Source organism: Dromiciops gliroides, chromosome 1 (assembly GCF_019393635.1).
Source record: "Dromiciops gliroides isolate mDroGli1 chromosome 1, mDroGli1.pri, whole genome shotgun sequence".
NCBI lineage: Eukaryota > Metazoa > Chordata > Mammalia > Microbiotheria > Microbiotheriidae > Dromiciops > Dromiciops gliroides.
Window position 1 is genome coordinate 677,458,592 of NC_057861.1, and position 12,242 is coordinate 677,470,833.

Consider the following 12,242-nt stretch of genomic DNA (forward strand, 5'->3'; position numbering starts at 1 on the left):
GAAATTGAGAGGATTCCCATCAACTGGGGAATGGTTAAACAAGTTATGGTATATGAATGTAATGGAATACTATTGTGTATTAAGAATACTGTAAGAAATGATGAGCAGGGGACAGTTAGGTGGCGCAGTAGATAAAGCACCAGCTCTGGATTCAGGATGACCTGAGTTCAAATCCGACCTCAGACACTTGACACTTACTAGCTGTGTGACCCTGGGCAAAGTCACTTAACCCCCATTGCCCTGAAAAAAAAAAAAAAAGAAAAAAAAAAAGAAAAAAGAAATGATGAGCAGGAGGAGTTCAGAGAAACCTGGAAGGACTTACATGAACTAATGCTGAGTGAGATGCACAGAACCAGGAGAACACTGTACACAGTATCAACAACACTGTGTGATGATCAACTGTGATAGACTTAACTCTTCTCAACAATACAATGGTCTAAGATAATTCCAAAAGACTCGTGATGGAAAATGCTCTCCACATCCAGAAAAAAAAAAAAAAGAAGAAGAAGAACAGAACTGTGGAATCTAGATGCAGATTGAACCATACTGTTTCTACTTTTTTTGTTTTTTCTTTTTTGAGATTATTCCCTTTCATTCTGATTCTTCTTTCACAACATGACCAATACAGAAATATGTGTAATGTGATTGTACATATATAACCTATATCAGATTGCTTACTGTCTTGGGGAAGGAGAAGGGAAGGGAAGGAGGGAGAAAAATTTGGAACTAGAAATCTTATAAAAACAAATGTTGAAAACTATCTCTACATATAACTAGAAAATAAATACCTTTATGATAAAAAAATTAATCTACATTACTGAGATTTTCTTTGTCACTTTCTCAAGTATAGATAATAAACAAAACAATAAATCCAAAAAAAGAGGGGGGGTTTAGCAGGCTAGATTTATATCTACTTTCTCCACTAAATATTATTATTCTAGGGGTTTTGAGTTCCACGGTCAAGCTAACTTCTGATCACTGTTTCAATATTGGGGTCAAGGAAGACCCCAAACTATGCATCCAATATTGGACTACCTTCCCTCCAAATACTGGTTCCACAATGCACATACATAGCAATTATCAAAGAAAACCCATTAATCCAAATAGATAGTAAAAGAAAAATCAAAGCATACATGGGAGAATATATGCCAAACAATACACAATGAAGGACCTCTCCCATTGGGAGAGAGAAAACTCAACCAAGAGAGAATCCTATATCTTACTCCAAAGGAAAGTTCCCCAGAGTTTCTAATGTAGCAAACTCGGGATAGGGACATGATGAAGACTGACAATTCCTCTCATGCTAGCTTCTTTCCAGTCTTTTCCTTCAACAACCTGAAGTAGGGTCAACTTGAGATTCTCTCAAATCTGGAAGACAAAAACACCTGAAGTCTGAAAAGACTCAGAGACTCAAAAGTTTGGAGAAGACTAAAGAGCTCTCCCACTCTTACCAACTCTGCCTTGCCCTTCACACAGAGCAGGACATTCATCTCCACTGATGAGGAAAAAGTCCTATACCAATGGGCTTTGGGACTGGAGTTACAATAGTAATTACTAATGTCCCAAAAAGTTGATTATTGACTGTTTAAAACATCTACCATTATAGCCACTACTATCACCAAAAGCAGTCCATTCTACTTTGGAACAGGTATAATTGTTAGGAAGTCTTTCTTTACATCAAGCCTACATCACTGCAATTTTCACACATCACTCTTCGCTCTGACCTCTGCAGCAAAGTAGAACAAGTGTGATGCTATCCATCTTCCATGACATGCTTGAAGACAACTATCATATTCACCCTCATTCTCTTCTTAAGTTCATTTCCTTCAGTAAATCCATGGATGGCATAGCCTCTAGTCTCCTCACCATCTTGGTCACCTTTCTTTAGATCTCTAAAGAAAGCCTTTGCAATATATGTCATAGAAACAACGACCTTTTAAAAAGCAAAAACAAAAGCAAACAATTGGAAATTAGAGTGAATCTGCAGACAAACTGAAGCAATTGGCCAAAGAGGCAGAGAGGAAGGCCCGGGCAGGATGGAGAATTTATCAACTAAGCCACGGACCAGCACTTATGTCTAGCTGGGCACTGTGCTGGGGGCGAGGGATAGGAAAACCGGGGAGCTCACATGCGGACGCTATGTGCACAGATAAGAATAAATAAAATAAATAAAGGATCTTGAGGGAGAGGATGGAGCTTTGGGGACTTTACCAGGAATTAGTGCTTTTTAAAGTGCATTTGCGAGGGCACGGGGCGGGAATAAAAGCTGCCCTAAGGGCAGAGAAGAAGGAGAGAAAGCTGAGCTGAGTCAGCGGCTTGATGGATGAAACGATCCTCCCAGGGAAATGTGAACCGTGAGCCCCGCTCCCGCCCCCACCCACCACCCACCACCCCCGCTTCGAAAACTAGAAATCTGGGTCTCGTCCTTAACGTCGTTATAAAGAGGCAGATAGGCCTAGTGGCTAAGGCGTTGTAATTCATGAGACACTGGGTCCGGCACAGAACTCACCTCTCTGAGCCTCAGTTTCCCCATCTACAAAATTGAGGCTAGTAATGGCAGCCAACTCAACAACACTGAAGGTTAAGGGGCTATTTGTAATATCCCCATTTTACAGAAAAGGAAACTAAGGCACAAGGTGGTTAAATGATAGAGCTGCTAACTTTCTGAGGCTAAATTCGAACTCGAGTCTTTCCAACCTCGAGTCCCAAGTTCTATCCACTGTGAACGGCCATTAGAACAAAACGGAAAACAAGATTGGGATCAAAGGAACACTCAGAGCCAACCATTCTGAGGCCGAGGCGTTTTCTCGTAGGAATACAGCATTTCCTCTCCCCCACCCCCCTACCCCGCAACGGTTACGCCGTAGCTCTCTCGCTTTTGTCCGCCTTCCACCAGGCGGCGCACCTACCAAGCTGCCCCTCTCCAAGATGGCCGCCCTGACACCAGTTCCGTTTCCGGGAAGCTGGTGGACCAAACCGCCACTTTTCCCTATATCCCACCCTCCTTCAATCAGCGGCCGCCAACTGTCCCGGGCTGAGAGCCGATGACCACGTCAGCCAATACAAAACGGCGTCGTGGAGCCGCCCGTCTGGGTCCTGTGAGGCCACGACCAATGAGAGAGCTAGACGTAGGAAGGAGCGGAGAGCGATAGCCAATGGAATGTCGCGGAGGTGCGGGGAGCCGGCGCTTGGAGAAGACCCGGTTGCCGGGAGAGGATCAGTCCGAGCGGCGGCGGGAGTAGGACGATGTTGGCCACTCACGGGCTGGCGGTGGCGCTGGCCCTGACTGTGCTGCCCGGAGGAAGCCGGGCTCTACGGCCGGGGGACTGCGAAGGTGAGGATGACAGAGACCCCGACCTAGCGGGGGGAGGAGGGAGCCGAGACTAGTTGGTGCCTGAGCTGGCCCGGGGCTGCCGCTGAAGCGGGGGCACCCGAGGAGCCGGGCTTGGCCATGGGGTGGGGCTGCACCAGGAAAGGGAAGAGGAAAAGGAGCCGGCTTAGCCGGGAAGGGAGCGGCGTTATGCCGGGAAGGAAGTGGGCCGAAAAGAGGCCACCCATCTCCATTGTACCGAGGGGAAAACTGAGGCCCAGCCCGGGGGGCTTGATCGTGGTTGTGACCCGGTGATACCACTTGACTCCGAGCGTGAACTTCTCCCCGATCCTGCCCGGAAGGGTCTTAAGGGGACTCGGGGGGATATCCGGTTTTTAACTCTACCCCCGGCACTTTGGGCCTGGGCTGCTTCTCACGGAAAATGCGTGCGTGAGAACTTGTAGATCCCATTAACCGGGGTTTTTTAAGGGAAGTCCTGTGTGAGCCTGGAGGCTCCACACAGACCTCAAACCCTGTCACAAGTTTAGAAGGAGGTAGGGGATGTTCTGTGGGTCATGGAGAAGAGACAAGCGGGACTTCGTTATGGGGAGAAAGGTCGGGGACGTTCTGGTGGATACAGAAAGATTGAGATTGAAAGGAGAGTTTCTGTCCTAAACCGATGAACTTGATCACCCCGATAACCCAGGGTTCCTCTCAGCTGAAACTAGGACGAACGAGATTGATCATCTCGTTCACCTGCTTCTCTGATGCAGCATCAGGACCGGTGAAAATCTCAGCTATGCTGAGACATCATTTCTTAGTAGTGGCGACCTTCCTCTGCCTGATTGTAAGATGGGGCTAATCATACAAGAAGTACCAGTTTCTCAGGATTGGGGATTAAAATCATAGCTCCTAGAATTAGAGATGGAAAGGAACTTTGAAGGCCATCATCTACTCCAACCCTCTCCTATGTTTGTTTTTAACAATTCGGAAATTACAACCCAAAGAAGTTAAATTCACACTGGCTAAGGGTAATGATAGAGACTCTATAGATTTAAACACTGTTAACTCCATAATAAAACTTTTAAGTATTTCAAAGCTCCAAAGTTTTGAAAGTTACCCAAATTATACCTTTTACCTCATATTACTTTTAAATAGTAAAACAGGAATATCTGAAAAACTTAAGAACCATGGGCATGACTGAAATGTCAAACTGATCGGGATCTCTACATTGTGCCCCACCATATTTTGTACATAGTAAAGTGCTATGCGAATATCCACTGTTTGGGTAGGATGCTTGATGAGGACTTACACTGATCCATCATATAGAGACTCTGCCCTGAGATATTTTGAAAGAATGTGGATGGATCAGCACAAGTATGCTACTGTCAGGAAAATCATAGCGGTGGCTTAGTAGCTAAAAGACTGTTCTTATTGGGTCTATAAAATGCTTTTCTCTTTTGACAGAGCTGTTGTGTTTTTAGAGTCAGTTCATGTAGTTAAGGCTGTACTCTCCATTCACATGGCCAGAAACCTAGTTCAGGTACTCATCACTTCTTCCCTAACTGCAATAACCTCATAATTTGTATCCCTGCTTCCAGTTCCTCCCATCTCCAATCCATCCTCCACCAGCTACTGAAGTGACATTTCTTGTAAAGCGCAGGTTTTATGATTTAAGGAATCATCAAGCATTTATTAAGCGCCTTCAGTGTGCCAAGTGTTGTGCTAGGCACTAAAGGCAGAGAGAAGGAAAATGAGACCATTCCTATTCTCAAGAAGCTTATACTCTGTTAGGGGAGACAGCATGTCTAGGCGTGTAGTTATTTACTCGTGTGTGTGTGTGTGTGTGTGTGTGTGTGTGTGTGTGTGTGTGTGTGTGTGTGTGTTCGTATATGCATATATGGGTATATACAAGGCAGTTAGGGAAAGTATAACTTCATGTAGCAGATGTTACTTGAAGTGACTGTCAATGGTTTGAGATTGCCTCAAAGTTTAAATAGTCTTTTCTGTTTGTTAGTTTAAAAGCCTTCACAGTCTGGCTCCAAACTGTCTTTCTAGACTTAATTCAGATGACTCCCCCTTCTGCTCCCAATTGCCTGACTTGTCTGCTGCACAACGCCCACATGAAGCAGTGCTCTCTGTGGCATCTCTGCTTTTGAACAAGCTACCCCCACCCCAGGGGCCCAGAATTTGTGTATATTTTGTATGATGAGGTGTGTTTCTTTTCTTCTCTATCAAGCTCCTTGAAGATAGGTGCTTAATAAATGTTGACTAAATTAGATGATGTGAATTTGGACAAACCTCTTCTGCAATCTGAGCTTCACTTTCCTAATCTAAAATTGGGGGGAGGGGAGAGGAGTTGGAGTCTTTCTTAAAAGACCTTCTGGCTCTAAAATTCTATCATGCCTTTGATTCTTATGCCCATGCGAGTACTGGCCTAGATGAGACTGCTCCATTTGTTGAGTTTGGCTAATACAAAGTCAGGGAATTTCAGAATGGCTGATGCTTGTAAAGAAAAGTTTGAGTAGCAAATTTCTCAGACATCCAGGTAATGGATCCTCAAAGCTGCAGGGCTAGTCAGAGAATTAGAACTAGAACCAGAAAGGACTATGAAATCACCAGGTCATTAAGTATATGATGAATAGAGTGAAAGCACACATCAGGAAACTGTTAGGATGTTTATGGGTCTCTGATGCATTCCTTAGTTTAGACAGGCTTTTTTTCCCCATAGAAATTCTCAACTAACAACCCAGGACCTTTATACTCTGGTATCCAAGCAGGCCATTCTAAGTTTAGGCAGATCAAGCAGCCAAATGAACCTCTGCCCCCAAATATATCTTTCCAAATCACAGTGCCTAAAATACCACTATTAGAGACACGTTCATTTGGGTAAAGACATCCTTCCAGGAGACGCCTGTTTAAAAGATAAATATATTAACTTGTAGGAATGATTTTAATACTCATTAATAGGTTAAGTATCATATACAATATAATGGAAGGAACACAAGTGAGCTAGCAAGTGTTCCATTGATTAGGAAGCCTAATAAATGATCGAAGAACCAATTGTGGTTAATCCTTAGAAGGCAAATCTCTTGGTATTATTTTTCCAAATATTTGGAATAAGCACAGGTGTGACTGCTATAACTCTTTCCCTTTCTTTTCTTTTTTTCTTTTTTAAATAGTATGCATTTCTTTTCTGGGAAAATTTTACCAAGACCTTAAAGACCGGGATGTCACCTTTTCCCCAAGCAGCATTGAAAATGAACTTATGAAGTTTTGCAATGATGCAAAAGGAAAAGAAAACCGTTTGGTGAGTAAATGCTTTCTTGGCCTTCTCTAAATGACATTTGACTTCTTCCCAGATGGATTTGTCAAAACCCATTGATAAAAGATTGTTTGGTGGTGTGTTGGGTTTTTTCTTTCCTATGCTGACGGCCTTTTCTTTTTTTCTTTTTCTTTTTTCTTTTTGGTGAGGCAATTGGGGTTAAGTGACTTGCCCAGGGTCACACAACTAGTAAGTGTCAAGGGTCTGAGGCTGGATTTGAACTCGGGTCCTCCTGAATCCAGGGCTGGTGCTCTATCTACTGAGCCACCTAGCTGCCCCCCGAAGGCCTTTTCTAAGAATTTAATCTGCTCATTGGGTTCAGCCTCTAAGCTTAGTTGGTTTACCAGCCAGCTTTTCTCCCCATAGCTCTTATCAAGGTAAGGAAATTCAAGACTGGAATAATCTTTGCTAACTTTAAACAATTTATAGGAAGTGTTATTTATACTAATGTTAGAATGAGTTTATTCTTGTGGTCAGAAAAAAAAATATCTTGGAGTTAGAAGTGCCTGAAAGGAAGTGTTTGACTTCAGTTCCTTTTGGAGAACGGGTTGTTAAAAGTAGGAATGATTGTGACTTGAAATTTAATCTAGGACAAAGCATATACTAAAATAATTTAGGCGGGGTAATAAAATGTAGCCCATAATAAGAAATGTTTGAGATAAAATTTTGGGGGTGGCTAGGTGGCACCGTGGATAAAGCACTGGCCTTGGATTCAGGAGGACCTGAGTTCAAATTCAGCCTCAGACATTTGACACTAGCTGTGTGACCTTGGGCAGGTCACTTAACCCTCATTGCCCTACCAAAAAAAAAAAAAAGATAAAATTTTGACTTTGTAATAGTGACTATTTGGTATGGGCTGTCTCCCCTGCCTCTTTCCCTCCTCAACTCAGCTGACTTCCTGGCTTCCTTTAAGGCCTAACTTAAATTTCATCTTTTGCTGGAAGCCTTTCCCAGCTCCTCTGTTAAATTATTTCCTATTTATCCTATATGTAGCTTGCTTTGTCCATATTCATGTGTATATTGTAACCTCTATTGGATTGTAAGCTCCTTGAAGTCAGGGACTGTTTTATGCCTTTCCTTGTATCCCCACTTAACACAGTGCCCTGGCTTACAACAGGCGATTAATAAATGTTGCTTGATTGGTATCTGTAAAAGTAATTGTTCTACCCAAAAAAATTCAAAACTGGACAATGTATAAGCATAAATGACCAAGCTTGGCCCTGAAGAAGAGAGATGAAATTGCATCTCCCTATCTCCCTTCCTTTTTTTCAAAAAGAGGTAGGAGACTCTGGGTATGAGATCATTGCATATGCTGTCAGACTTTAGCAATGTGTTAGTTATTTTTTGCTGAAATTGATGTAAAAGTTTCTTAAACAATTGTTCCTTCTTCCTCTAGTGCTATTACATTGGAGCTACCAGTGATGCAGCCACCAAAATCATCAATGAAGTGTCCAAGCCTCTTAGCCACCACATTCCTGTTGAGAAGATCTGTGAGAAGCTAAAGAAGAAAGACAGTCAAGTCTGTGAGCTCAAATATGGTGAGTTCCAACCTGTCCTCTACCTCTTAAGCATCAGGGGTAAAGAATCAAGCATTTATGGGGGCAGCTAGGTGGCGCAGTAGATAAAGCACCAGCCCTAGATTCAGGAGTACCTGAGTTCAAATCCGGCCTCAGACACTTGACACTTACTAGCTGTGTGACTCTGGGCAAGTCACTTAACCCCCATTGCCCCGCAAAAAGAAAGAAAGAAACAAGCATTTATTTAAGATAAGAAGGTAAAGGAATATGTATTTGTTAAGTGCCTCCTATGTGCCAGACACTAGTGTGCCAAGTGTTTTACAGATATTATCTCATTTGATCCTCACAACAACGCTGAGAGGCAGGTGCTGTTATCCCCATTTTATAGTGAGGAAACTGAGGCAGAGCTTAAGTGACTTGCCTAGGGTCACACAGCTAGTAAGTGTCTGAGATCCAGTGTTCTTCTGTCCACTCAGACACTAACTAGCTGCACCTCCTACCGCACTCCTGTGGCATTCTCAGGTGGTTGCTTCATCTCATCAGCTACTCTAGCAGGGCATGGATCTCAACACTAGTCTGAAATTCTTAGCCATGTCCAAACAACTTTGGGAGTATTGTTCTCCTTTTCATCGTATTAGCCTGTTCATAGAAACATAGGCTGACACTTAGAGACAAAGTCAAAAAGTAGTCTTGCTGGGGGCAGCTAGGTGTTGTAGTGGATAAAGGATAAAGCACCAGCCCTAGATTCAGGAGGACCTGAGTTTAAATCCGGCATCAGACACTTGACACTTACTAGCTGTGTGAACCTGGGCAAGTCACTTAACCCTCATTGCCACACCCACCAAAAAAAAAAGTCTGCAAAAAAGATCCAGCTAGTTGGATGTTCTCAGTTTGTCACTAAAATTGCATCTTAGACTAGTGTCTCTCTAATATATTGTTTTTAAACAATATTGCTGGGCAGCTAGGTGGCGCAGTGGATAGAGCACCGGCCCTGGAGTCAGGAGTACCTGAGTTCAAATCCGGCCTCAAACACTTAACACTTACTAGCTGTGTGACCCTGGGCAAGTCACTTAACCCCAATTGCCTCACTAAAAAAAAAAAACCTAAAAAAAAAAACAACAACAATATTGCTGACTTAATTGTCTGAAGCAGGTATTGAGCTTTTATTCTATATTGGGAGACTGGCTAACTCAGTGCCTCCCACAGAGCAGGTTTCTATTGAACTAGTGAGCAGTATTGCTTTTGGAGGGATTGACATTGCCTTCTCACTGCTCTCTCACCTCTGAGCTAGCTTCGATAAGTGATATCACTGCATGGCAGTGAAGAGGTTTGTGGAGTGAGTAAAAGGGGTGAAAGCAGGAACTGCTGAGCTGGTGCTGCTCTGTGTTCCTTCTCAGTTACTAACATCTCCCTCATCCCTCCTCCAGATAAACAGATTGACCTGAGCACAGTGGATCTGAAGAAGCTCAGAGTGAAGGAATTGAAGAAGATCCTGGATGACTGGGGTGAAATATGCAAAGGCTGTGCCGAAAAATCAGACTACATCCGCAAAATTAATGAACTGATGCCCAAATATGCCCCCAAGGCAGCTAGTTCACGGACTGATCTTTAGTTTGCACAATGCTGTGTAGGCATCTGAGAAGAAATCACATTTAATCTGTTTCCAAACAGCCTTTTTGTAATTTATTTTTAAGAGGGCTCCTGACGGTGTCAGATCTGAAACCTGGGGCTTGATTCCAAATGCTGGTTCTACAGCTCCATTGCTTCTCTCTCTGTATTGTTTCTTCATTTTGTTGTTTTCTTGTTCCTTCGTTTAGGACTTCACAATATGTATGGGATTTTTTAATTAAAGTTTTAAAAATAGTTTTCTAGCTTTCGGAGCTCGTGCCATTCTCGGCTCTGACCAGGTTGTCTTTGCTGCAAGAGTGTTCCTCGGGAACCAGATTACGAGGTGACTAGTCTCACCACCCAGAATGTGAGGAACAGAGGAATAGGCGGTCAGATCTGGTGGTGGTTCTTATAGAAGGGCAGATAACTCTTTATTTGTACAACAGAGAACATTCACGTGCTACTGACTTGTGGCGCCAGGCAAGTCACCTCTCAGGACTCCAGACAGCTCCAAGCCCAGAAGTTTCTGCCCTGCCATAGTAAAGGGAGTTTGTTTATCCAGGAGTTCTGTCTACCAATGAAATCATAGGTCCACTCCCTATCCTCTTCTGATAGACCTGATGTTCAGGGTAGTTGTAGAGAATTTTCCAGTCTTGGTCCTGGATGCCCAGGAAACTGAATTTCCGGAATAACCTTTTTTGGTTTGATCATCAGCTCTACCTTCTAAGGCCCAATAAAAATTAGCCTAATGGTGCTTTTAATTAGAAAAGTTGGATGCTTCCTGTTTTTGCCCAAGATGTAGGTGGCTTGAAGCTTTCATATCTGCTTCTTCATGTCTTCCCTGCTTGAGGAACCAGCCATCTCCCTTTGACACTCAGCAGCAGGCTCACCGTTTAGGCCTGGGGTCTTGAAATCCTAGTACCATGAGTTACTGGGGCAGTAAGGAGGGCAGGGAGATGAATAAAATGGTTTTAAGATCAAGAGATTTGTCTGCAGTCAGGTACTAAATAGTATTAAGTAATGGAGTCAGTTCTCTGATCTAAGTTTTGTTCTGTTAGATAATGCTGCATCCTTAAAAGTTCCATCGGTCTGCAAAGCCTATCATACTAAAAGAAAGGTCAATATAAGCCTAGACCCTGGAAAAATACAATGAAAGGCCAATGGTTTTAATGGTGTCCATGGTTCATATAGTTCTGGCTTTTCTCTAACAAAATAGATACGGGTGAGCCTGTGCCCCAAACTAAGTCATCTTTGCCCATGTTGGGCACAGTGCAGTTGAAAAATTGGCCCAAATGTAGGATCTTGCCATACAAAGTGAAAACAAATCGTACTCCTCTGAGTGTCTACTCTGCCTCCAAATCATATTCTCTATTGTCCTCTCAAGAAAATATAATGTATTTCACTATATGTAGAAAGTTAAAATATCAAAGAACCAAAATGACATGAATAAAGAAGTTGAGAGATGTGAGGGGTTGGGGGTTTTTTTAGGTAAACAAGACTAATTTACTTTTCACAATACCATATTCCACTTCACCTTTTAATATAAACAAGCAGTATTTTCCAACTTGGAAGAGATTTTTCCCTGGCATATAAAGGACTTTCTCCTGGCTGTGTGTAATATTTGAAGTTGATATGTGACTTGGGACTTGCCCCTGAGAATTCTTTGAAATCTAGTGAGTGATCTGTACTTTATCCCTATTTGCCAATATTTTGTGTGATTTTCTTGTATGATTTCCTTACGTGAGGAATACAGGCTTTTCATTATGTTTTTCTGAAAAGGACCATAATTCTTAATACTTCTCCGTGTCTTTTCCTTCATCTCTGACTCTGTGTTGTAGTAGAGAGCTCATGTACTTCTAGAGTTTCAAATCCCCTGTCCTTTTTCAGTCGGCTGTTTTGGAGAGAAGCTCTCATCTGCTCCCATCTTTGTCTTTGATTTTTTTTTTTGAGAGTTCTCTAAGTGATGATCACCCTGGAGAACCTAGGATTTCCACCCTGATTTCTTCTTTTGATATTGTTTTTTAATTATTTTGGTGTTCTTCAGCGCCATTCTGTTGATTTCTTTTATCCTTTCATCAGGGAATTTCAAGTTGCTTTCTATTCTGGGGAAGCTGGACTAGTAATACAATATTAAGGAAAGGCAGTGTCCTAGTTTTCAAAAAAGGAAAGAGAATGTAGTTTGCAGACTATGGGCTACTGAGTTTGACTTTTGTCCCTGGAAAAATTCTAGAACAAATCATTCAAGATTACCATTAAAATGATTTAAAATGCTTAACTGGGGCGGGGGGGGGGGGTAGCTAGGTGTCACAGTGGATAAACACCAGCCCTGGATTCAAGAGGACCTGAGTTCAAATCCAGAATCAGACACTTGACACTAGCTGTGTGACCCTGGGCAAGTCGCTTAACCCTCAATGCCCCGAAAAAACAACAACAACAAACAAAATGCTTAAAAAACATCTAGAAAAGGAATCAAGATCACAAA

The 12,242-nt window shown here is 42.6% G+C and overlaps 1 protein-coding gene across 1 annotated transcript; it reads left to right on the forward strand.

The window, feature by feature from the left end:
• The first annotated feature begins 3,155 nt into the window (after positions 1-3,155).
• On the forward strand, positions 3,156-10,015 carry MANF (mesencephalic astrocyte derived neurotrophic factor). The gene is given in 5 exon segments (XM_043977333.1): positions 3,156-3,176; positions 3,178-3,334; positions 6,493-6,620; positions 8,032-8,173; positions 9,580-10,015. Coding segments are annotated over 5 exon segments (633 nt in total). The 3' UTR covers positions 9,765-10,015.
• The last annotated feature ends 2,227 nt before the right edge of the window (positions 10,016-12,242 follow it).